Source organism: Crocuta crocuta, unplaced genomic scaffold (genome assembly GCF_008692635.1).
Source record: "Crocuta crocuta isolate KB4526 unplaced genomic scaffold, BGI_CrCroc_1.0 scaffold277, whole genome shotgun sequence".
Taxonomy (NCBI): domain Eukaryota; kingdom Metazoa; phylum Chordata; class Mammalia; order Carnivora; family Hyaenidae; genus Crocuta; species Crocuta crocuta.
This window is the reverse complement of record NW_027531912.1, coordinates 1,113,544-1,140,681: the sequence shown is the minus strand read 5'-3', so window position 1 is coordinate 1,140,681 and position 27,138 is coordinate 1,113,544. Positions and strand designations below refer to the sequence as shown.

At 43.1% G+C, this 27,138-nt stretch overlaps 1 protein-coding gene across 1 annotated transcript; it reads left to right on the top strand.

Moving 5' to 3' along the window:
* Window positions 1–319: 319 nt before the first annotated feature.
* PTPN18 (protein tyrosine phosphatase non-receptor type 18) lies at window positions 320–27,138 on the top strand. Its single transcript, XM_077774700.1, is given in 13 exon segments — window positions 320–338; window positions 3,071–3,220; window positions 3,295–3,421; window positions 3,477–3,573; window positions 3,674–3,712; window positions 24,369–24,431; window positions 24,640–24,785; window positions 25,184–25,250; window positions 25,328–25,405; window positions 25,490–25,571; window positions 25,839–25,887; window positions 26,546–26,730; window positions 26,937–27,138. Coding segments are annotated over 13 exon segments (1,170 nt in total). The 3' UTR covers window positions 27,005–27,138.

Below are 27,138 nucleotides of genomic sequence, written 5' to 3'. Positions count from 1 at the left end.
TACAGCCCCACCAAGCCAGCTGGATGGACGGACTGTCAAGTTAAGTAGACAGATAGATACACCCCCCCCCCCCAACACACACTGGACAAACAGACCCTCAGTCACTAATCAGACAAGATCCCCAGCTGGCCAGACCCCAGCTTCTGGGTCAGCCTCCCAGGCTCCCATTCACCACCATAGATGATGGCCCAATGACCCCTCACCAGTTTCCAGTCACCTTTGACCTCCAATGATATCCACTAAACACCAGAGTCCAAAAAGACCTTTTCTGATCCCACAGTGACTCTTCCTCATTTACTCTGGTATGTACTAGTCCCTCATGGCTGCCATTAGCATCCGTGAGTACTCAGGGACTCAAGAGTGTCTATGAGTCCTCCATTGAACATCCATATATTCTCAAAGTTCCTGATACTTCTGTATCTCACTTCCCTGAGTCTCCAAAATCCGATGACCATCCCGGAAATCTCAGTGATTTCCCTGGCATCCACTACTGTGTCCTGAGTAGGACCCTCAATGACCTTCCCTCTTTTGACCTCTCAATTACTTAAACTACTAGTCCCATCCCAACAGCCCCTCAACTACTTTCACTGTCTCTCACTGACTTCCAATGACTGCTAGTAACATCCACTGACAGTGCCCCATGAACCCCCAAGGAACTCTCACCGACTTCCAATTAATTCACTCTCAATGCCCATCCTTGTTATCACTACTGACCATCTTTGAACTCTGAGAGTTGAAACTGATAGGGGCACCTGGGCGGCTCAGTCGGTTGAGCGTCCGACTTCAGCTCAGGTCATGATCTCACGGTTTGTGGGTTCGAGCCCCGCATCGGGCTCTGTGCTGACTGCCAGCTCAGAGCCTGGAGCCTGTCTTCCGAGTCTGTGACTCCCTCTCTCTCTGACCCTCCCCTGCTCACGCTGTCTCTATCTCTCTCCCAAAAATAAAATAAAACATGAAAAAAAGAAACTGATAAACACTGAGTCCATAGTAACTCCACCTAATCCCTCAATATATGAAACATCCTTACTGATCATCCACTTTGATTTCTGTCACTTAAACCTGGGTTAGCAAACCACAGCCTCAGGCTACACACACACACACACACACACACACACACACACGAGTGTTTTGTGACCTATGAAAATTAGATGAAATTAAAATTTCAGTGTCCACAAATAGTCTTATTGGAACATAGACTAACTCATTCCTTTACATGTTGCCTATGGCTGCTTTCACACTGACATGGTGGCCATTGAATAGCTGGAACAAGACCAAAGACTTTAAAAAGAATTAAATCCACAAGCTGAACCAATGACCCTGTTGACCCCTCAATGACTTAAAGACCTCACGCAGTTGGTTACCCTTTGAAACCTCAATGACCTCAAACTGGACTCCGGAGATACCCCCTCGAGTGACACCCCAGAAATTCCTTCCATGACTTCGGTGAAGGGTGGGCTAACTCACCTACCCAGGCAGGACCCCTAGGCCCCTCTCTGCTTTCTCCAGCCTCCCCTTGATTACCCGGGGACTGGGTCACCAAGTGGTCCTTTGGCTTTTTCCAGCCTATTTTCTGAAGGTGAGGGTGCGGGAACAGGAAAAAGTAGCTCTTTGAAAGCGTTCAGACCATCTTTCCTCCCGGAACCCGCTTCTACGTGGTCAGTTCTGTTTCCCGGCAGGTTTATGCAGGTTGAGATCCTTAAATTAAGACTGATTCCTGGCTTCCCCAGCAGATCCCAGCCCGACCCAGAAAAAAGGAATCCCAGGAAACACAAAGATACAGCAGCATCCATTTCCATTCGGCCTTTCTCACAGCACGGGTGTCACCCCCCCCCCACGCCCCCGGAAACCTGCTGCGACCTCTCTCGGCCCCGCCCCGCCCCGCCGGAGCGCACGGCTAGGGACGCCCCCAACTCGAGGTCCTCGACGCAGGGGTGGCCGCGCGCTCTCGGCGACAGCGGAGGCCAGGCGAGAACGAATGGCCGTCTGTCCACGTGGAGGAAGGCNGCCGCGCCCGCCCCTCCCCCCACCGCAGGCCCTGGGGCGCCGCGCCGCCCACCCCGCTTCGCTCCCAGAGCAGCCGTCACCCTGCCCCAGACCCTTGAGAGGCTGCGTTTCTCTCTTTCGTCAGAGGAAGGACAGAGACAGAGAGAGAGAGTCCCCAGCAGGCTCCGCGCTGCCGCCTGTGGGAGCCCCCACCGGCCTCTCTGGGTGGCAGTCACAGCACGGAAGTGGCAGTGTTTGCAGCTCCTGCCACGAGAAAGGAAAACTGGGATCTCCTTCTGCTACTACTGGCCCATGTTGGGGATAAGCCACGTGGGACTGCCCAGGCCTCACAGTACTCCGTGTCAGACCCATATTCTGAACACAGATGCCTCATAAGGAAAAGCATATTCCTGCCTTTACAAAAGAGATGTTAGATGAAAGCTCTGTGGGTGACTGTCAAAGGCTCTTCCTATGGGCCTTGCGGACCCAAGGCTTAGATCATAAAGGGAGTTAAGAACACACGAGTTACAATGGAGCCCGGCCCCCTGTCAGAAGAACCTAATTTATAGTTACTTACTAACTGGTGATGTATGGCAGTCCCTTCCTCAAGGCCTACACTCCACAAACACCCTCCCGTACACTGGCAGCTGGGATGAGGTCAGATAAGAGTAATTAAAACATAAACCCAGGTGCAAAGACGGATACATACAGGGACCCCTTGGTAGTTTCCAAAACCAAACCAATTCAGAAACATTCATCCTCTTGAGAGCCAGACAGAATGACTCCTAGCTGATGTATATACAACTCAACCGATATGTTGTCCTGTTTTTCACTAAGAGCATCTGGTATTTCCTTGGTCGTAAATTCACCATGACTGGGATAGTTCTGCAACTGATATCACAAAAGGCCTCTCATGGTAAGAAATTCCTTTTCTCTGACCTCATACTGTTGTTGAACGTGTAAATAAAGACACCAACACCGACAGGACGGAGACGCCTGCCTGGTGCTCAGAATCTCGGGGCGCGCTCGCTCGCTCGCTCTCTCTCCCTCTCCCCCTCCCTCTCTCGCCGACACGCCCGTGCTTCAGGGACCCTGGCCCTGGCGGCGCCCGCCTCCAGCACACTGGAACTCGCTAACCTGGGAGGCCGGGACCTGAGCGGCAACCGAGAGCGGGAGGCGCGACGACCCGAGCCACCGAGGCGGCGCCGCGGCGGCATCTCTCCTGAGCGGCTCGCGAGTGCGCCCAGCTGCACCCCTGCCGGCTTTCATCCAGGAGGCTGCCAGGGGCTTGATGCCACCGTCACCCCAAAGCACTTCGCTCATCTCTCCCACTGGCCGGTGACCAGACGCGAACGGTCCCCTCCCTGCTCCAGGAGGAGAGAGACGGCGACTGCATCAAAGTCAGCTTCTGCGAGGCAGGCTGGGAGTCGGGGACAGGGTGCGCATGGTGGGGGTGACAGCAGGGTCTGGGTGGCGAACTTCGCCTCTGTCAGGGCACAGACCGGAAGTCAGGCCTACATGGCCTCGCAAGGACCCCTGCCTCGCACCTTGCTAGACTTCTGGCGCCTGGCCTGAGAGTTTGGGGTCAAGGTTAGCTCCAGGGGAGGGGGAGCTGACGTTCGGAGTCCTCCCTGGGCCTTGTTCTTCCTATCCCCAAGTCACTCCTTCGCCCCTCACCCTTCTTGTCTAGGTGATCCTGATGGCGTGCGGAGGAATGGAGCCCGGGCGGGTGGGTGTTCTCAGCTCCCTAGAATGCGTTTCCTTGTGCAAGGAGAAGGCAGGAGAAGTCTTGCCAGCCCTTCCCTAACGCTAGGCCTGAAAGGCCCGGGTCATGGAGTGACTCCTCCATTGCACTTTAATTTTTTGGTGGTGTCTTTCGTCTTTTTCACGCTGCTTATCCCTGCAGTGTTCACAACCCCTCTACCGCTGGGCTTCCCACCCCGGATCTGCACCGTAGACCGTAAGGTTCTATACTGTGGCCTCCCTGGTCCAGTCTGATCTCCGTCTTTGCCTCTCCTTTCTTCACTCTGCTTCAGCCATTTTGGCCTTTGCTGTTCCTCAAATGTGCCAGGGATGGCTCTGCCTCAGAGCCTGTGCCTTGGCTGTTCCCTCTGCCTGGAACATTTCTTCTCCTTGGCTTGGATTGTTCAAGTGCTACTTCCTCCATGAGGCCTTCCTGGATCTTACATCATTTAAAACTCCCAGCACTCCCACTCTCCTTCCCTTGTCCTATTTTCCTTTTGGCCTCACAATTCTTCCCACTTCTAGCATATAAAATAATCCGCACATTGTTTAGTCTCCATCTTCCTGATTAGAAGATAAGTCCAGGAGGGCAGAGATCTCGGTTTTGCCTGTTAGCATAAATTAGTCCTCAATAAATGGATGTCAACACTGAAGGCACGTGATTTCTGCATTCTGGCCTGCATGGACAGGGTTGTGGGGCAGGTAGGTACTGCTCCAGGGTGAATGGCTGATCACAGAGTGTGCACAATCTGTAGTGATGTCCCTTTTTCATTCCTGATTTTGGTAATTTGTGTTCTGTCTGTCTGTCTCTCCTCAAGTCAGTCTGGCTAGAGTAAAGATGAGCAAACTTTAACTGTTGTACTAGGTCTGTCTTGCAGCTTTTTTTTTTTTGGTAAATAAAATGTATTAGAGTAGAGCCACACTCATATGTTTATATATCGTCTATACCTGCTTTCATACTATAATGGCAGAGTTCAGTAGTTTCAAGTTGGGTAGATTGAAAGGCTCACAAAGTGTAAAATATTTATTATCTGGCCCTTTATAGAAAATGTTAGCCATCTCTGGGCTAGAGGTTTATCAGCTGTATTAATTTTTTTCAAAGAAGCAGCTTTGGGTTTTATTCATATTCTCTTTTTTTCTCATTTCCTATTTTATTAATATCTACTCTTCTTCATTATTCCTTTCTAAAGGTTATTTTAGCTTTAACTTGCTCTTATTTTCCTAATTTCTTAAACTTAGATCATAACTTGCTCTTATTTTCCTAGTTTCTTAAACTTTGATCACTGATTTGAAATTTTTCTTTTTTTCATGGATAAGCATTTAGTGTTATTCACTTTTGTTTAAACACTGTGTTAGCTAATGTTAGCAAATGTGAGGTGTTCTTTTTCAATTAGTTCAAAAATATTTTCTAATTTCCCTAGTGATTTCTTCTTTGACTCATGGTATTTGACCACAGTTGTGCCTGGTTTCCAAATATTTGAGGATTTTCTCATATAGATTCCTATTATTAATTTTTAGTGATTTCCACTGTGATCAAGGAACAACTTTATATAATTTCAATCCTTTTGAAGGTACTGAAGCTTGTTTTATGGCTATGAATATGGTCTATCTTGGTAAATACTCTGTGTGCACTCAAAAATAATATGTATTCTGCTTTTGTTGAGTGGAATGATCTATAAATATCAAGTCAGTCAAATTTACTGTCTGTTTTGAAAGACACTTTAATATTTTTGTATCTTTACTGTATCTTATAAATCTTAACTAATTACTATTCTCTAAATGTTCTATCAGTCACTGAGAGAGGAGTGATGAAGTCTTCAACTGTTCTATAATTGACAATTAGGATAAATATTATTTAAATCGTATTATTTGTATGACTTTTTTTGGAGAGAGTCTACTTGCTCTATTATTTGCTGATATAATATTGAAATTTCTAATTTTAAAATTTTCTGGTTTGTCTTTTCAGTTCTGTCAGTTTCTGCTTCAGCTATTTTAAAAATCTGTAATTGAGTACATTTACAGTTAGCATTATGTCTTCCTGATGAATCAATCCCTTTTCCAATATGTAAGGTCTCTTTTTATCTTTGGCATATTCCTTTTTCTGAAGTGTACTTTGATATTAATATATCCACTTAAATTACTCGAGTGTGCATATCTTTTTCCATTCTTATAGTTTTTTAAAAAATGTTTTATTTATTTCTAGGAGAGAGAGAGAGAGACAGCGTGAGCAGGGGAGGGTCAGAGAGAGAGGGAGTCACAGACTGAAACAGGCTCGAGGCTCTGAGCTGGCAGTCAGCACAGAGCCCGACGCGGGGCTCGAACCCACGAACCGCAAGATCATGACCTAAGCGAAAGTCGGACGCTTAACCGACTAAGCCACCCAGGTGCCCCATTCTTATACTTTTTAAAATCTATGTTCATCCTTATTTTTATTTTATTTTTTGAGTTTATTTATTTATTTTGAGAGAGAGGAAGAGAGAAGCAGAGAAATAGGAAGAAAGAGAATCCCAAGCAGGCCCTGCGCTGTCAGTACAGAGCCCGACTCTGGACTCGATCTCACGAATCATGAGATCATGACCTTAGCCAAAATCAAGAGTCAGACACTAAATGAACTGAGCCACCCAGGCTCCCCCATTTATTTTTAAAGTGTCATGTAGGTGACATACTGTAGGGGCTACTTTATTATTCAGTCGACAATTTCTGCCTTTAACTGAAGTATTTAGTTGTTAATATAATTATCAGTAATGTCGAATTTAAACCTATCATTTTTCTGTTTTCTATTTATTCCATCTGTTTTTCGTCCCTTCATTTTTCTTTTCAGTCTTCTTTCAGATTGAGAAATTTTATGAATCCATTTCATAGCCATTATTGACTTATTAGCTATACCTCTTTGTTTTATGTACTTAGTGGTGGCTTTGGGGTTTACAAGTTTTATCTTTACCTTATCACAGTCTACATGCAAATAATATTATACCATTTTATTTAAAATATAAGAACTTTACACAGCATATTTCAATTTTCCCATTCATGCTTCACGTTATTGTTGCCATAGGTTTTAATTCTAAGAATGAAATATACTCTACAATATGCTGCTATTATTTTTGCTTTAGATAATCTTTTATTAATTTTTAAATTTTTTATTTAAATTCCAGTGTAGTTGACATACAGTGTTAGTTTCGTGAACAACATAGTGATTCAACAATTCTATACATTATTACTCAGTGCTCATCAAGATAAGCATACTCTTAATCCCTTTTACCTGTTTCACGCATTCCCCCACCGACCTCCCCTCTGGTAACCATCAGTTTGTTCTCTGTGTTTGAGTCTGTTTTATGATTTGTCTCTTTTTTTCCTTCATTCACTTGTTTTGTTTCTTAAGTTCCACATATGACTGAAATCATGTGATTTGTTTTTCTCTGACTGACTTACGTCGCTTAGCGTTATACCCTCTAGATCCATCCATGTTGTTGCAAATGGCAAGATTTTATTCTTTTCTATGGCTGAATATCTTCTTTATCTATTCATCTATTAATGGACACTTGGGCTACATCCATAACTTGGCTATTGTAAATAATGCTGCAATAAACACTGGGGTGCATATATCCTTTTGAATTAGTGTTTTCATATTCTTTGGATAAATAAAAAGTACTGCAATTACTGGATCATAGGGTAGCTGCATTTTTAAATTTTTGAGGAAGTTCCATACTGTTTGCCACAGTGGCTGCACCAGTTTGCAGCAGCACCAGCAGTGCAAGAGGGTTGTTTTTCTCCACGTACCAGCCAGCACTTGTTGCCTGTTGGTTTTAACTTAGGAGAAATGTCTGTACAGCAGGCAGCAACCTCTTTGACCTCAGCAGGAGCAACTTCTTACCAGACACATCGCTGGAAGCCAGGGAAACAAAGGCAAAAATGGACTGTTAGGATTTCATCAAGATAAAAAGCTTCTGCACAGCAAAGGAAACACTCAACAACCAAAAGGCAGCCTACAGAATGGGAGAAGATATTTGCAATTGACATATCTAATAAAGGGTTAATATCCAAAATCTACAAAGAACTTATCAAACTCAACACCCAAAACCCAAATAATCCAGCTAAAAAATGGGCAGAAGGCATGAATACACATTTTTCGAAAGAAGACATCCAGATGGCTATCAGACACATGAAAAGATGCTCCACATCATCCATCTCATCAGGTTCCAAATCAGAACCGCGATGAGATGCCACCTCACACCTGTCAGAATGGCTAAAATTAACAACACGGGAAACAACAGACGTTGGCAAGGGATGTGGAGAAAGGGAAACCCTCTAGTACTGTTGGTGGGGATGCAAACTGGTGCAGCCGCTCTGAAAAACAGGACGAGGTTCCTCAAAAAGCTAAAAATAGGACTACCCCATGATCCAGCAATTGTGCCAGTAGGTATTTACCCAAAGGATACAAAAAAATATATTCAAAGGAGTACATGCACCCCGATATTTACAGCACCATTATCAACAGTAGCCAAAGTATGGAGAGATCCCAAATCTTCATCGACCGATGAATGGATAAAGAAGATGGGATATATGCACACAATGGACTATTACTCAGCCATCAAAAAGAATGAAATCTTGCCATTTGCAATGATATGAATGGAACTAGAGTATATTATAAATGAAATAAGTCAGAGAAAGACAAATATCATATGATTCCACTCATGTGTGGAATTTAAGAAACAAAACAGATGAACATAGGGGAAATGGGGAAAAAAGAGAGAGGGGAGCAAACAGTAAGAGACTCTTAACTATAGAGAGCAAACTCAGGATTGATGGAGGGAGGTGGGGGGATGGGCTAACTGGGTGATGGGTATTAAGGAGGGTACTTGTTATGATGAGCACTGTATGTTACATGTAAGTGATGAATCACTAAATTATCTCCTGAAACCAATATTACACTATATGTTAACTAACTGGAATTTAAGTTAAAATTTGAAAAGAAAAAAGAGATGTCTGTTTATGTCTTATGTCCATTTTAAAATTGGATTATTTGTTTCTGGCTATTGAATTGCATCAGTTCTTTATATATTTTGGATACTAGCCCTTTATTGGATATGTCATTTGCAAATATCTTCTCCCATTCAGTACAGGTTGCCCTTTAGTTTTGTTATCGTTTCTTTTGGTGTGCCAAAGCTTTTAATTTTGCTATAGCAATCAGAAAAGAAAAGGGAATAAAAGGCATCCAAATTGGTAAGGTAGAAATAAAACTTTCACTATATGAAGATGACATGATATTATACATGGAAAATCCCAAAGACTCTACCAAAAATCTACTAGAACTGATAAATGAATTTAGTAAGGTGGCAGGATACAAAAATCAATGTACAGAAATCTGTCACATTTCTAAATTTTTAAAAAATGTTTTATTTATTTCTGAGAGAGAAAGACAGCTTGAGCAGGGGAGGGTCAGAGAGAGAGGGAGATACAGAATCTGAAACAGGCTCCAGGCTCTGAGCTATCTGTCAGCACAGGGCCTGATGCGGGGCTCAAATCCACGAACCATGATATCATGACCTGAGCTAAAGTCGGATGCTTAACTCAGGCACCCCGAAATCTGTCACATTTCTATACCCTAATAATGAAGCATCAGAAGGAGCAACTCATAAAATAATCCAATTTACCATGTCACCCAACATAATAAAATACGTAGGAATAAACCTAACCAAAGTAGTGAAGGATCTGTACTCTGAAAACTATAAAACATTAATGAAATACCTTGAAGATGACACAAATGAATGGAAAGCTACTCCATGCTGTGGATTGGAAGAACAAATATTGTTATAATGTCCTACTATCCAAAGCAATCTATAGATTTAATACAATCCCTATCAAAATACCTATAGCATTTTTCACAGAACTAGAACAAACAATCCTAAAATTTTCATGGAACCACAAAAGACTCTGAATAACCAAAGCAATCTTGAAAAAGAAAAAGAAAGCTGAAGATATCACAATTCCAAATTTCAAGTTATACTACAAAGCTGTCATAATCAAAACAGTATGGTACTGGCACAAAAATAGACACAGAGGCCAATAGAACAAGATAGCCCAGAAATAAACCCATGATTATATGGTCAATTAATCTCTTAATCCTCAACAAAGGAAGCAAAAATAAGGAATGAAAAAAAAAGTGTTCAATAAATGCTGCTGGAAAAAAGGAGAGCTACATGCGAAAGAAAGGGAAGAAAAGAAAGAAAGAAAGAAAGAAAGAAAGAAAGAAAGAAAGAAAGAAAAGATAAAAGAAAAGAAAAGAAAAAAAAGAAAAGAAAAGAAGCTGGACCACTTTCTTGCACCATACACAAAAATAATTCAAAATGGATTAAAGACTTAAATGTGAGACCTGAAACCATAAAAATCCTAGAAGAGAGTTCAGGTGGTAAATTCTTTGACATGGGTCATAGCAACAGCCTGCTCAATATGTCTCCTAGGCAAGGGAAACAAAACCAGAAATAAACTATTAGGACTGAAGAAGAATAGATTATCTTAAAAAGAAAAAACCAGCTTTATTGAGATGCAATTTATCCATTTGAAGAGTGCAATTCCGTTGTTTTTAGTACACTTCTGAATTATGCAACCATCACTGTAAGAAATTTTAGAACTTTTTCATCACCGCATAAAGAAACCGTATATCTACTTACAGGCACTGCCCATTGCTCCGCCCTTGGTAACCTCTACTCCTGTTTTGGTCCCTATAGTTTTGCCTACTCTGGAATTTTTGTATCAATGAATTATATGATATGTTGTCTTTTATGACTGGATCCTTTCACTTAGCATGTGTTCAAAATTCATGCATACTATAGCATGCATCAGTACTCCTTTTTATTGTTAAACGGTATCCCATTGAATGGATCTCCCACATTTTATTTATTCATTAATCATTTTATAGAATGTGAGTTGTTTCTACTTTTTGGCTATTATAAGTAACGCTATGAACATTCATGTGCAAGTTTTTATGTAGAAGTATGTTTTCAGTTGTCTTGGGTATATAAGTAGAAGTGGAATTGCTACATCATACGTTAACTCTATTTTTAATATTTTAAGGAACTGTCAAACCGCTTCCACAACGACATCTTTTTATGTTCCAATCAGCAATGTATGAAGAATGGAATTCTTCACATCCTCACCAACATTTGGTATTGTCTGTCCTTTTTATTATAGCCATCCTACTAGATGTGAAGTACTATTTCTTTGTGCCTTTTTTCCTATTGTGGTAAAATATACATAACCTAAAATTTGCCATTTTAGCCATTACAGTTGTACAATTCAGAGGCATTAATTATACTCACAGTGCTGTATAACCATCAGCACTACCTATGTCTAGAACTTGCTCATCATCCCAAACAGAAACTTGTACCCATTTCACAATTACTCCCTATTCCTGCTTCCTCCAGTTCCTGGTAGCCTTTTTTATGCTTTCTGTCTATTAATTTGTTTATTCTGAGGAGCCTGAAATTAAGGCCTCCATTAAGAGCGACCTCGGGCTGCATGTAGCCCAGTTCCAGGAAAAGCTTCAGCTGAAACCACCCTCAGGACCACCCTCGGATCAGCCAATCAAAAGAAATGTGTAATGTTCCTGGGGTCTGAGTCAGGGCTGGGAACTGCAGGTAGTTACTCTGTACAAACTAGCCGATCACTCACCGCTTGCCTGAACCCCACGTGGGCACTTTGAACTCACCTCATAACTGGTCATTTTCAAAGGATTCTCAAAGGTCATGATTGGGTCCCGCCAAAAGTAACGGACGCCTCACGGATACTGAATGGTCAAAGCTGTTACCATGGGTGCTGCTGTACAATTGTGATTGGTACTTATGTGATGATGCTATACGTACAACGTGTGCACTGTAACACCCCGTCCCTGACCCCTTACAAACCCTGCTCGCTATTGTTCGGGGCTTCACCCTGCTGCCTCTGCTCCAGTAGGCGGGTGAGCCCCTGCTCGAGCTTGTAATAAAGACCCTCTTGTACTTGCATTGGTGTTGGCTCCTTGGGGGGGGGGGTCTCTGGGGATTCGCGAATCGGGCACAACAATTCTATGTATCTCATGTAAGTGGGAGCATACAATATTTGTACTTTTGTGTTTGGCTTATTTCACTTGTTATAATGTTTTTAAGATACATCCATGTTGTAAAATCTATAGAATTTCATTTTATTAAGGCTGAATTATTATAATCCTACTGTATGTATAGATCACATTTTGTTTATCCATTCATCTGTTGATGGACATTTGGCTTGTTTTTATCTTTTCTCTATGTTGAACAATGATATGAATGTTGGTATAGAAGCATCTGTTTTGAGTTCCTATGTTCAATTCCGTGAGGGTATATACCTAGAAGTAGAATTGCTGGGTCATATGGCAATTATATGTTTGATTTTTTTGTTTTCCACAGTGGCTGCACCATTTTACATTCTCACCAGAAATGCCTAAGTGTTCCATTCCCTCCATACATTCACCAACACTTGCTATTTTGTTTTTGTTTTTATTTTTATAAGCCATCCCAAGAGGTGGGAAGTGGTATCTCATTGTGGTTTTGGTTTTCATTTACTTAATGATGTGAACATCTTTTCATGAGCTTCTTTATCCATTTGTATATCTTCTTTGGACAAATGTCTGGCCAGGTCCTTTACCCATTTTTAAATTGAGTTATCTGTGTTTTTACCATTGAGTTGCAACAGTTCTTCTGGATACAAGCCCCTTATCTGTATATGATTTACAAATATTTTTCCCACTCTGTGGGTTGCCTTTTCATTTTCTTGAGAGTGTCCTTTGAAACACTTTTTAATTTTGAGGAGCTCTAGTCAATCTATTGTTTTGCTTGTGCCTTTGGTATTGTATCTAAGAAGCCATTGTCTAACCAAAGGTCATGGTTGGGAGCCGGTTTCTGAACTCATAGGTTGAGTAAGAACTCCTTATGAGGTTAAGGTAAGTTGCACTGACTCTTAACCGTCAGATGGCGACCCCGATATCCACCCACACCCAATTATTTCGGCTTGAGTACCAACCCCTCAAGTCACCTAGTTAATTGGTATTAGGTGTGACTCATTCTGGCTTTGATATGCTGATTGCACTTTGTGAAGGAACTTACTAAAGGAACTTCTTTTGTGGTTATGGGAGCAACATTGCATTCCTGAAAGACCTGTTTTTCTTAATACCTCCCATTAAGTGAAGAGTGGGCTGTTGACCCCTGCTCACATGCCGCCTCTAAGCTGTTCCCCAGCCTTTTGCATATCAATGTTCTGGAGAATCTTTACTGACCAAGGGATTTATCATCAGAATGCCACTTCTGGGCTGTTCCCCATTCTTTTGCATATCAATGTTCTGGAAAGTTTTTACTGATAAAAGGATTTATCATCAGAATGCCACTTCTATGCTGTCCCCACCCCACCCCCCAACACTAAATCATAAAATAAAGTTGAGTCTCAGTGCAGAGAGGCCTGGCTGATGACCAGTAAGGATATCGAGCCTCTCTCATCCCTCCCGCACTGACACTATCCATCCTTCAGAGATCCCTAGACCCGGTCGGAGCTGAACTCCGGCAGGTCATAGAGACTTACTCCTATTTTTTTTCTTCTAATTGTTATGTACTTTTATCTCTTACATTTAGTTCTAAGATTTATTTTGGGTTAATTTTTATATATGGTGTGAAGTAGGGGCCTTTTGCATGTATATATCCAATTGTCTCAGCACGATTTGTTGAAAAGATGGTACATCCCCCATTGAATGGTCTTGTTATCCTTGTTGAAAATCAGTGGACCATAAACGTAAGGATTTATTTCCGTACACTTAATTCCATTCCATTGATTGATATCTCTATCTTTGCAACAGCACTATACATTTTTTTAAATTATTGTAGCTTTAAAATAAGTTTTGAAATCAGGAAATAGGAGTCCTCCAAATTTGTTCTTTTTTCAAGATTGTTTTGACTATTTTGGGTCACTTGCTATGCAGAAAAGAGTAATAGAGTGGGTTTATGTTTTAAAAAGACCTTCCTACAAGGTTGGCTCTTGCCTTGTGGTAGGAACCCCTCCCTAAGGAGAGAGAAAAAAATGAAAAAGAGAGGAGAGAAGACTTCAAAGTCGCCTAGATATGCGCCCAGGTGCCTACATCCCCCGTGTTCTTGTAAACTGAGACAACTTAATCAGACTGCATGCTTATGTGTGTTACCATATATGGGAGACAAAGAAATAGAAAATGTATTAAAAAAAACTGCCATGTGATGTGGGCTGCTCAGTTCTTTTGGGTACGAACCCAACTGAGTGGTGACGGCAGAATAAAGTTGTTTCCTATAAAGAAAAGTCTCGGTGTCACGACTCTGAGCGAGAATCCTGCAACATTGCCTGGGGGCTCGTCTGGGATTCGGAGACGGTGCATTGCCCCCTCCCTTGCCACCAGGGTACGAGCCTCGGAGCGCCAAAAAAAGCGACCTCACCTGGCGCCAGCAGACCTCTTGATCCGTAAGGGACTAGCCTATACCGGCGAGCCGGGGCGAGGGCCCTGTGTGCGCTAACGGAACCCGAGGCCCAGGAACCAGCTTCAGGAGCGCCGCCCATCTGACTGGTAAGAACTCGGGTTCATTTTGGTGGTCCTGCCCCTAAGAGGCAGAAGGGGAGCCTGATCACTTCCCAGAGATGCACTAGTAAGTCCACAAGGGAAGAGGAATGAAGCTGCAACTCTAAGGCGCTGGATGTAGGGCGGTGGGCTGGAGTCGTTGTGTGAATGTGTGTGACTGAGACAGACAACGGGAAGGTTCCGACCTGACCAAGGGCCGAAGCGAGTGTTGAGTCCCGATCTGCAGTTCCTTGGCGACCTCATACGNTGGATTCACCACAGCAGAGCGAAGCCGGCATCCGGGGACTGGGAGTGCGTTCCTGATCTGTCCACGTCATGTAAGCCGACCATACGGAAGAAGCGAGCTGCCACGGCGGAGACTCCAACGGGAGACGACAGCCCTGCGTCAGTCACTCCGGAAGCTGACTCATCTACGCACGGCGGAAGCTTGAGGAATCGCCGGTCCGGTGAAATAAATAGACTGTCCTTATTTCTTACATCTGCCCCTTACTGTAATGCACTGTCACCCTTCGTCTCTCACTAATTATTGCAATTTTTGCTCTACTTTTTGCTATTGGATTGGCAGAGGTTGAGACAGCTGGAAATGTGGGAGAACAGCCTATACAGTCTTCCCTTCAGGCTGGTCAGGGTCACGTGTGCTGGGAACTATTCGCTCATCCTTCTTCCTACTCCCACCTGCAGAAGGAGAACATCTGGGAGTTCAAATATAGGGAGATAGGAAAGTTCAAAGAAAGCGGCGTGCCTTGCAAATTGGCAACTGGAAAGATGATGAATGGCCTCCCGAGCGGATAATTCATTATTACGGCCCTGCTACCTGGGCCGAGGATGGGTCTTGGGGCTACCGCACCCCATTTATATGCTAAACCGCATAATTAGGCTGCAAGCAGTTGTAGAAATTATAACCAATGAAACTGCCAGGGATCTTAACTTACTTGCTAAGCAGCAAACCCAAATGCACAATGCAATCTACCAAAATCGCCTGGCCTTAGATCACCTGCTTGCTTCTGAAGGTGGTGCTTGTGGAAAATTCAACCTGAGCAACTGCTGCCTACAGACAGATGATGAGGGAAAAGTCCTAGAGGTGACCACAGGTCAAAGGAGAACGGTTGCTCATGTCCCAGTCCAAACCTGGAATGGTTGGAACCCCAGAGAGTTATTTGGAGGATGGTTTTCATCTTTCGGGGGATTCAAAGCCCTCACAGGTCTTGTCCTCCTAACTCTGGGAGGATGTTTGATCGTACCCTGCTTGGCTCCCTTGATTATACCATCAGTCTCCAGTCTCATTGAGACTATGGTTGAGAGAAAAACGGCTGCTCATGTAATGATGTTATGGAAATATAAACCTCTAAGCCAGGATGATGCTCTTTGACCCAAAATAGAGGGGTCCGAGCATCAAAGGGGGGAATGTGGTAGGAACCCCTCCCTAAGGAGAGAGAAAAAAATGAAAGAGAGAGGAGAGAAGACCTCAAGGTCACCTAGATATGGGTCCAGGTGCCTACATCCCCCATGGCCTTGTAAACTGAGACAACTTAATCAGACTGCATGTTTATGTGTGTTACTATATATGGGAGACAAAGAAATAGAAAATGTATAAAAAAAACTGCCATGTGATGTGGGCCGCTCGGTTCTTTTGGGTACGAACCCAACTGAGCGGTGCCGGCACGAATAAAGTTGCTTCCTGGAAAGAAAAGCCTCGGTGTCACGACTCTGTGTGAGAATCCTGCAACAGCCTGAAAATTTTGTTTCTAATAAAAGCGGCTCATTATGCTTTAACTGTTTATATAAACAGTGTGGGTTTTTGTGAACACCTGCTTTCCTTCTGGGGGTCTGAAGTTTTGGTACATGCTAGTCAGAGGGTGCCTGCATACCACACAGAGTACCCCAGTAAAACCCTGGGCACTGACAGTGAGGAGCCTGAAATTAAGGCCTCCATTAAGAGCAGCCTCGGGCTGCACGCAGCCGCAGGTCCAGGAAAAGCCTCAGATTGCTCAAGGCTGAAGCCACCCTCGGACCGCCCTCGGATCAGCCAATCAAAAGAAGTTAAAAACATTCCTGTGGTCTGAGTCAGGGACTGAGGATTATAGATAGTTACTTTGTACAAACTAGCCAATCACTCACCGCTTTCCTGAACCCCACGTGGGCCCTTTGAACTCACCTCATAATTGGTCATTTTCAAAGGATCCTCAAAGGTCATGATTGGGTCCCAGCAAAAGTAACGGATGCTTCACGGATACCGAATGGTCAAAGCTGTTACCATGGGTGCTGCTGTACAATTGTGATTGGTGCTTATGTGATGATGCTATACGTACAACGTGTGCACTGTAACACCCCGTCCCTGACCCCATAAAAACCCTGCTCGCCATTGTTCGGGGCTTCACCCTGCTGCCGCTGCGCCGGTAGGCGGGTGAGCCCCTGTTCGAGCTTGTAATAAAGACCCTTATGTACTTGCATCGGTGTCGGCTCCTTGGTGGTCTCTGGGGACTCGTGATTCGGGCACAACAGCCTAATGAGCTTCCCTGTGAACATTTCACACATGTTGTCACAACTTATTGCTGGGGAATTAAACACATCCCATGCAACTTCACTGGTAGAGGACTCTTCCCTCATTTTGCCCTGTGTTGACTATTCCCTTTGCTAATTTTATTCTGTATCTTTTTATTGTAATAAATCATAACCATGAGTACCTCGCTATGCTCTGTCCAGTGAGTCTCCCTAATGAATCATCAAATCTGAGGGTGGTCTTGGGTATCTACAACATATTTATTAATGTTAAGATCAGCTTGCCAGTATCTTCAAAAAACCTTCTGGGATTTTGATAAGGGATGCATTGAATCTGTCTATCAATTTGGAGGCTATTGCCATCTTAACAATTTTGTCTTCCTTTCATGAACATAGATTTTTTAAAAAATTTATAGGCCCTCTTTAATTTCTCTTAATGTTTTATAGTGTTTAGTTTAGAAATCTGCACTTCTGTTAAATTTATTCCTAAGTAGTTTATACTTATTGATGCTATTGTAAATGAAGTTTATTTTCTTAATTTCATTTTCAGTTTCCTTATTGCAAACCAAATAATTTTTATATATAGAAATATAATTTATTTTTCTGAATTGATCTTATATCCTGCAGCCTTGCTGAACTCATTTATCAGCTTCAATAGTGCGTGTGGGTGTGTGGATGTACATGTCTATTCTCTAGGGTGTTCCTAATACAACATGATGTCATCTGTAAATTGAGATAATATGGCTTTTTCTTTTGTAATGCAGTACTGCTTCTTCCTTCTATCCCTCTCTATTTTGCTTTCTCTCTTCCTTTCTCCCTCTCTCCTTTCTTCCATTTCTTTTTTACTAACTTCACTGACTAGAACTTTCTGTACAAAGTTGAACAAAAGTGGCAAGTGCAACCTGATTTTAAGGGCAAAACATCCAGTCTTTGACCATTAAGTCTAAGGATTTGTTGTGGGTTTTTTTATTTTTTTGGTAGATTTTTTTAAAAAATCAGGCTAAGGAGTTTCCTCCTATTTCTAGTTTCTTTGTATTTTTACCATGAAAGGGTGTTGGATTTTGTCCAAATATTTCTTCTGCATCTATTCAGATGATTATGTGGGGTTTTTTTTAATGTTTTATTTATTTCTAGGAGAGAGAGAGAGAGACAGCGTGAGCAGGGGAGGGTCAGAGAGAGAGGGAGTCACAGACTGAAACAGGCTCCAGGCTCTGAGCTGGCAGTCAGCACAGAGCCCGACGCGGGGCTCGAACCCACGAACCGCGAGATCATGACCTAAGCGAAAGTCGGACGCTCAACCGACTAAGCCACCCAGGCGCCCCATGTGTGTTTTTGTTTTATTTTCTATTAACATAGCATGTGAGATTGACTGATTTTTTTTATATATAGAACCAAACTTGTATTCCTCTGATTAGTCCAACTTAGTCATGGTACCCTTTGCTGGTAGTTTGTTGAGAATTTTTGTGTCTGTATTAATGAGACTTTGGTTAATAGCATTCTTTTCTTGTGATGTCTGTGTCCAGATTTGGTATAGATTAAAACTAGTCTCATACAATATGTTGGGAAACGGCCCTTCAACGTTTTTGGGAAAAGTTTGTGAAGGATTGCTATTAATTCTTGTTTGGCAAAATTCAATAGATTATATTTTTAATGTTAAAAATGAGAAATATCTTTTACATTCAGTCACATGTTTACTCTTTCTTTACTCCATTCTTTTATGTAGATCCATATTTCATCTGGTATCATGTTCCATTTGTATGAAGACCTTACTTTATTTAATATTTATCATAGTGCAGGTTTGCTTGTGATAAATTCCCTCAGCTTTTGTTTCAAAAACACAAATTTTGAAAGTTTGTGTGTGTGTGTTTAATGTTTACTTATTTATTTTGAGAGAGAGGAGGGGCAGAAAGAGAGGGAGAGAATATCAAGCAGGCTCCACGCTCAGTGCATAGCACAACATGGGGCTCAGTATTACAACCATGAGATCATGACCTGACCTGAAAGCAAGAGTGAGATGCTTAACTGACTGAGCTACCCAGGTGCTTGTGTGTGTGTGTGTGTTTTAATTTCAGCATTTTTAGAATGTCACACCTTTGACCTCTGGCTTGCAGTTTCTGACAAAGTTCTGCTGTCATTCTTATCTGTGTTCCTTGATATGTAATGTGTCTTTTTGCATGGATGCTTTTTCTCTTTCTTTCTTTCCTTCTTTCTTTCTTTCTTTCTTTCTTTCNGGGAGTCACAGACTGAAACAGGCTCCAGGCTCTGAGCTGGCAGTCAGCACAGAGCCCGACGCGGGGCTCGAACCCACGAACCGCGAGATCATGACCTAAGCGAAAGTCGGACGCTCAACCGACTAAGCCACCCAGGCGCCCCATGTGTGTTTTTGTTTTATTTTCTATTAACATAGCATGTGAGATTGACTGATTTTTTTTATATATAGAACCAAACTTGTATTCCTCTGATTAGTCCAACTTAGTCATGGTACCCTTTGCTGGTAGTTTGTTGAGAATTTTTGTGTCTGTATTAATGAGACTTTGGTTAATAGCATTCTTTTCTTGTGATGTCTGTGTCCAGATTTGGTATAGATTAAAACTAGTCTCATACAATATGTTGGGAAACGGCCCTTCAACGTTTTTGGGAAAAGTTTGTGAAGGATTGCTATTAATTCTTGTTTGGCAAAATTCAATAGATTATATTTTTAATGTTAAAAATGAGAAATATCTTTTACATTCAGTCACATGTTTACTCTTTCTTTACTCCATTCTTTTATGTAGATCCATATTTCATCTGGTATCATGTTCCATTTGTATGAAGACCTTACTTTATTTAATATTTATCATAGTGCAGGTTTGCTTGTGATAAATTCCCTCAGCTTTTGTTTCAAAAACACAAATTTTGAAAGTTTGTGTGTGTGTGTTTAATGTTTACTTATTTATTTTGAGAGAGAGGAGGGGCAGAAAGAGAGGGAGAGAATATCAAGCAGGCTCCACGCTCAGTGCATAGCACAACATGGGGCTCAGTATTACAACCATGAGATCATGACCTGACCTGAAAGCAAGAGTGAGATGCTTAACTGACTGAGCTACCCAGGTGCTTGTGTGTGTGTGTGTGTTTTAATTTCAGCATTTTTAGAATGTCACACCTTTGACCTCTGGCTTGCAGTTTCTGACAAAGTTCTGCTGTCATTCTTATCTGTGTTCCTTGATATGTAATGTGTCTTTTTGCATGGATGCTTTTTCTCTTTCTTTCTTTCTTTCTTTCTTTCTTTCTTTCGTTCTTTCTTTCTTTCTTTCTTTCTTTCTTTCTTTCTCTCTCTCTCTCTTTCTTTCTCTTCCTTCCTCCCTTCTTTCTCTCTCCCTTCCTTCCTCTCTTTCTTCCTTTCCTCCCTTCCTTCCTTCCTCCCTCCCTTCCTTCCTTCCTTCCTTCTCTCTCTCTCTCTCTTTCTTCCTTTCTTTCTTTCACAATTTACCATAATTTGCCTTGGTGTGGCTTTCTCTATGTTTATTCTCCCTACAGTTCATTGATTTTCTTACACGTGTGGGTTTGCGGTTTCATCAATATTTGTCTTTCTCTGAATGAGTTATTTCACTAAGCATAAACACTCTCGCCCCATCTATATCATTGCAAATGGCAAGATTTCATTCTTTTTGATGGCTGAGTAATAGTCCATTGTGTGCATATATCCCATCTTCTTTATCCATTCATCGGTCGATGAAGATTTGGGATCTCTCCATACTTTGGCTACTGTTGATAATGGTGCTGTAAATATCGGGGTGCATGTACTCCTTTGAATATATTTTTTTGTATCCTTTGGGTAAATACCTACTGGCACAATTGCTGGATCATGGGGTAGTCCTATTTTTAGCTTTTTGAGGAACCTCATCCTGTTTTTCAGAGCGGCTGCACCAGTTTGCATCCCCACCAACAGTACTAGAGGGTTTCCCTTTCTCCACATCCCTTGCCAACGTCTGTTGTTTCCCGTGTTGTTAATTTTAGCCATTCTGACAGGTGTGAGGTGGCATCTCATCGCGGTTCTGATTTGGAACCTGATGAGATGGATGATGTGGAGCATCTTTTCATGTGTCTGTTAGCCATCTGGATGTCTTCTTTCGAAAAATGTGTATTCATGCCTTCTGCCCATTTTTTAGCTGGATTATTTGGGTTTTGGGTGTTGAGTTTGATAAGTTCTTTGTAGATTTTGGATATTAACCCTTTATTAGATATGTCAATTGCAAATATCTTCTCCCATTCTGTAGGCTGCCTTTTAGTTTTGTTGAGTGTTTCCTTTGTTGTGCAGAAGCTTTTTATCTTGATGAAATCCTAACAGTCCATTTTTGCCTTTGTTTCCCTGGCTTCCAGCGATGTGTCTGGTAAGAAGTTGCTCCTGCTGAGGTCAAAGAGGTTGCTGTCTGCTTTCTCCTCTATGATTTTGATGGTTTTATGTCTCACATTTAGGTCTTTCATCCATTTTGAATTTATTTTTGTGGGTCCAATTTCATTCTTCTGCATGTTGCTGTCCCTTTTTCCCAACACTATTTGTTGAAGAGACTGTCATTTTTCCATTGGATACTCTTTCCTGCTTTGTTGAAGATAGTTGAACATATAGTTATGGGTCCATTTCTGGGTTTTCTATTCTGTTCCATTGATCTCTGTGTCTGTTGTTTTGCAAGTACCATATTGCCTTGATGACTACGGCTTTGTAATATAGCTTGAAGTCCAGAATCATGATGTTTCCAGCTTTGCATTTCTCATTCAGTGTTGCTTTGGCCATTTGGGATCTTGTGTGGCTCCATACAAATTTTAAGATTGTTTGTTCTAGCTCTGTGAAAAATGCTGTTGGTATTTTGATAGGTATTGCATTAAATATGTAGATTTCCTTGGGTAGTATAGATCCATTAACAATGTTTGTTCTTGGGTATTATAGACATTAACAATGTTTGTTCTTCCAAACCATGAGCATGGAGTGTTTTTCCAGTTCCTTGGGTCCTCTTCAATTTCTTTCATAAGCATTCTATGGTTTTAGTATATGCGCTGCCGAAGCGAGCACAGCATTCTATGATTTTCAGAGTACAGGTCTTTTACCTCTTTGGTTAGGCTTATTTTTAGGTATCTTATGGGTTTTGCAATCAGTTCTTTGATTCTTTTTCTGCTGCTTCATTATTGGTGTATAGAAATGCAACAGTTTTCTATATGTTGATTTTATATCCTGTGATTTTGCTGAATTCATGCACTAGTTCTAGCTATATTTTTGGTGGAGTTTTTCAGGTTTTCTACATGGAGTATCATGTCACCTGCAAATAGTGAAGGCTTGATTTTTTCCTGGCCAGTTTGGCTGACTTTTGTTTCTTTTTGTTATCTGCTGTTCATTTTATTCTTAGTCATTTTGTCTTTTTTTTTTCCATTTTAAATAGTTTCTATTGCTATGTCTTCATGTTCTCTTATCTTTTCTTCTATGTCTAATCTATTAGACAGTGAATTTTTTATTTTATGTATTATATTCTTCCTCTATAGAAGTTCCATTTAGGTCTTCTTTATATCTTTTGTTTCACTTTCATCATGTTCATGTTTTCCTTTTTATCTTCAATTATAATTAAAATATTTTTAAAAACCATTTAAAGTTCTACTTTTTTCCTCATCCCTACCAGATCTTCTATTCACTGATTTTTCTCCTGGTTACAGATTTTTCTTGTTTCTTAGCATGTCTAATAAATTTTTATTGGGTGCTTTACATTTTTAATTTTATGCAGGTAACTGTTGGATTTCATTGTGTTCCTTTAAAGAGTATTGGGCTTTTTCTGGAGTTACTTTTTGATGTTTGATCATGTTAAGATTTGTTTTTAAACTTTTGTAGTGCAGGTCTAGAGTGGCCTTTATTCTGGAACTAACGTTCCCTACTGAATGCCCTTATAGTCAGTCAACCAGGTCTCTCCACTCTGGCTGGAAGGAATGTAGATGATTTCTGTCCCATTATGAACATTGCAGAAAAGTGTTCATCTTTTAGATCCTTAGTTATTATTCTTTCTTGGGAAGTTATTCTTGCCTCACTTCTTGGAGTTTCATGATATATTTTCTCAGATTATTATTCAGGTAAAAATACTCAAGGGGACCATATGCAGACTTCTGGAGGTTTGTTTACTTTTGTTTGCATATCTCTGTTCTTTCCAGGACTCTGCCCTTCAAATTCTAGCTGCCTTCTCCTCCCTTAGCCATGATCTCTCGCTCCTCGACTTGGTGGGATCTCTGGACTCCCCATATCCTACACCCTGGTGACTGCCGCTAGGGAGTAAGCTGGGGCAGGCATAAGATTTGACCCATGTGTTTCCCTCTGTTCAATGACCACAATCCTTCAATGCCTGTGGTCCAGTGTCTGAAAATAGCGGCTCATATGTTTTGTCCAGTGTTTTAGTTGCCTACAGTATGGGAATATTCTGGCCTATCTTCCTCCTGCATAGTCAGAAGCTCAAGTCCGCAGGAGGTCTGTGTGTGTTTAAGCAGACAAGGCTCTGCTAGCTGGTCTGCATTATAGCGGCGGCTGTTTGTGCTTCCACCAGCAATGCCTGAGGTGCCTTGTGGGAGTGTGGGTGTATCGAGCTAGAGCTCTGAAGCAGACTGCCCCTGTTCATTTCCTGCCCTTTCTCCCTTACCTTTTTGAAGGAAACACGTGAGCATTCCTGGGACTGAAACAGGAAGCACTACGATGGGCCTGTTCTGCATCAGGCTGGTAACTGGAGCAGAGATGGGAACGGTGTTTTATGGAGCCTTGGATGCTGTGGGAGGGCTCACAGAAGTTTCTCAAGGTGGAAAGCTTTTAGGCTGAGGCTGAAAGGATGAATAGTTTTCCTACAGCCCTCTCACACTGATTAGTATACAAATAGTCAGAACTCAATATATGCCTTGATTTTGCATTTTAACTATGATCATGATTATCTCTGTTATACAAATGTGCCTCGTTAGGTTCTTATTTTAAGAACTCAGGAAATCCTTAACATTTCAGAACTCGGGAAAACCTCTCACCTCAAGTCATACATACAGTTAGTACATGGTAAGTGCAATAAAACTCTTGTAGAACAAAAGAAATCTCTTTTTTTCACTATAAATGAGCTTGCTGGGGTTTTAATCATATTCCTTCTTTCCCTCCTCCAGCAAATGTTTCCTTCAGGAAAGCCATGGAGGATGTTTTCACTGAATGCATTTTAAAAATAATGTTGTTTATGGGCACCTGGGTGGCTCAGTCGGTTGAGCGTCCGACTTTGCCTCAGGTCATGATCTCACGGTTCGTGGGTTTGAGCCCTGTGTTGGGCTCTGTGCTGACAGCTACTCAGAGCCTGGAGCCTGCTTCACATTCAGTCTCCCTCTCTCTCTGACCCTCCCTGCTCACGCTGTCTCTCACTCTCTCAGAAATAAATAAAACATTAAAAAAAATAATAAAAAAATAATGTTGTTTGACTTTGATTTTTTAGTCAGAAATACTTTGTTTCATGTAAATGTCTTTTGGCACTTGTGGTCTTTGTTCTCCCTTCTCTTCTCACCTGTCCCACATCCTCAGACAAGGGAGACATGGCTGAATGCAGGCATCATACTCAGGACACTTTAGGTCACCTTTCAGAAGGTACTGAAAAGAGAGGAAGAGGCTCCCATATGGGGAGAGTTGTTTTCTGTCTCCATTTTCTCATCTGTAAAGTGGGCATTAGCAATAGTACTTATTTCCTCAGTTACTATCTGTTGGGTTTAAATGAAAGATGTTTAGAGCTAAGCCTGACATGTAGTAGCTGCTCAGTATATGTTTGTCTGTTTGCCCCTGTTTCCCTGTGTTTCAGGAATGCCATTCTGTGTACCAGCTGCAATATATGTCCTGGCCAGGCAGAGGAGTCCCTAGCAATCCTGAACATGTGCTCACCATGGTGAAGGAAGCCCTTCGCCTCCAGGGATATGGCCCCAGGCCCCTCTGCAGGGGCCACTGAAGGTTTAAGAAATGGGTTTTAGGGGGGTCTGGTGAGACAGAGGTGACTGGGAGTGGGAATAGGAGGCAAGGAGGCCACTGAACAACTTGGAGCCAGTCTTGCAGTTCGTGGTTCGAGTGCCTCTTTTGAGAAGCCTAAGCCTACAGTTGCTCGCCACATCAACTGAAACTTAGCATTTATTGAGCACCGACTGCCTGCTGGGGAGTAAGCACACAGCTGATGCTCAACAAATGAGAGCAATTAAAAAGTTTTTTCTTTTAAATTGTAAACTGGGGATTCTGAGAATCAAAAGGTGCTGCAGGGGACCCCCATTAGGGCCCCCACTCAAACCCCCAAATGCCCCATACGAAAGGGCTGTGGGCAGGTCCTGACCAAGCTTACTCTTGTTCTTGCTTGTCAGTGCAGGTTGTGGGTGAACAGGCGTCCTGTGCAGGGTGGATTATGTAAAACAGTTGCTCCTCACTCAGGTATGACTAGGGCATAGGTGTGCTAGTGTGCAAGCAGGTCCCATGCCCACCAAGTCCTGCTCATGTGTCCTGTCTCTGTGATCCCACCTAACTGCAGCCTCTTTGACATGGTCCTGGAGATGAGAAAGCAGCAGCCTGTGGCTGTGCAGACAGAGGTGAGAGCCTTAGTCTCCTCAATCCAAGGACACATGCCTCTTCCTCTTGTCTTCTCTTTTTGATGATTCCTCTTCCCCCACCAGGAGCAGTACAGGTACAGGAACCTGGTAGCTCACGTGTTCTCAGCACTCCAAACCTCCAGCCCTTTACCGGAACTTCAAGGAGGTACCCAAGCCCCCTTCCGACCGTCTTCCTGTCCACCATCCCCGCAGCATCTACCACGGACTCCCTCTGGGAGCAGGGACTGACTATGAGATCTACCTCCGTCTCCTCCTTGCTACCTTATCAGACTATTCCTCCTACGCATACCCCCCAGAGTCCAAGGCGACTTCCATCAGGGCTCTGGAAACTTTTCTCCAAGCCTCACACCCCTCCCCCTCCTGTCTGTCCCTAGATTGTGCCCCACTCCACCCTGACACGCTTTGCTTCCAGACTTTCTGGACCCTTCCCCCCGAACCCCATTACCCCGTGAGGTCTTCAGGTACCCAGCTCTATCTCCTCTTTCTTCCCTTTTCAATTTCTCATGCCCAGAGGCTAACCCTTTCCACCCTTTAAACACCAGCCCCTTCCCTGCTCTTCAATTTACCAAATACTCACTGGCTCCCTCTTTGAATGGACTCTGGGGACCTGCCCCCAGATGACACTTTGATCCTAGATCTCGTTGCCTCTGCTTCTAAGGTCGCCTCTATGTCAGCCCTTTCCTTGCTTCCCCAGTCATTAGTTTAGAAAAAAAAAAATTTTTTTTTTTTTTTACAAATAGTTTATTGTCAGGTTGGTTTCCATATAACAACCAGTGCTCACCCCCACAAGCAGCAAATGCTTCTTGACGCAGCCCACTTGCCAGGCCTCACGTCAGGTGCTGGGGACACAGTCAACCTTCCTTGGCAGCGGAGACTTCACCCCTCGTCTCTGAGACTGGCTCTCCATTTTGGGGCCCACCCTCCCAACACTTTAGATGCCACTTCCTCATTCCTTTATTCAAACATTTGCACAGAAATGACTACCCCGCAATACCAGTGCCAGGCTGGCCCTTCGCCTTTATCCCCCTAACCGGCCAGGCTCTCGGGACTCGGTGTCTCCCCGTCTCTCCCCGTCTCTCTGTCTCTCCGTCTCTCTCCCGGCCGGCCTCGGGCGGGAAGGAAGCCGGCGGTTTGCGCGCCGAGAGCGCTCTCCACCCCTCCCTCCCGGGCCCCGGGGCTGCNCGGGGCGGCCCGAACCGATCCGCGCCCGGGGTGCTTTCTGCCCGCAGGTCCGTCTGACCAGAGGCCCGCCGGGCCTGACGCCTACGAGGACGTGGTGGATGGAGTTCAGACCAGCGGGCTGGGTAAGTCCAAGCCTGGGTTGCCGGGTCACCGCAGCTTTGACCGAAACCAGGAGTTGGGGGTTTAGGGATGGGGCATGGGGGTCCCACTCTCCGCGTCCTGTGGATGTGGCTGCAGTAAGTCACAAGGGCCTGGAGGCTTGAGGATGCCCTTCCACGCATGTCCACGCCTCAGCTTCTCCACGAAACCCACGGTACCCTTCTTCCAGGCTTCAACCTGCGCATTGGAAGGCCTAAAGGGCCCCGGGACCCCCCTGCTGAGTGGACCCAGGTGTGAGTGCCGCACCCCTGCCCGCCTGTTGCCCCGCATGGCCCCCTGGACTGCTGACGGCCATTCTCTGCTGTGTGAAGGGTTGGGAATGGGAATGATGGTCGTGGATGAAAATAAAAGTTTCTCAGGGTGGAACTATG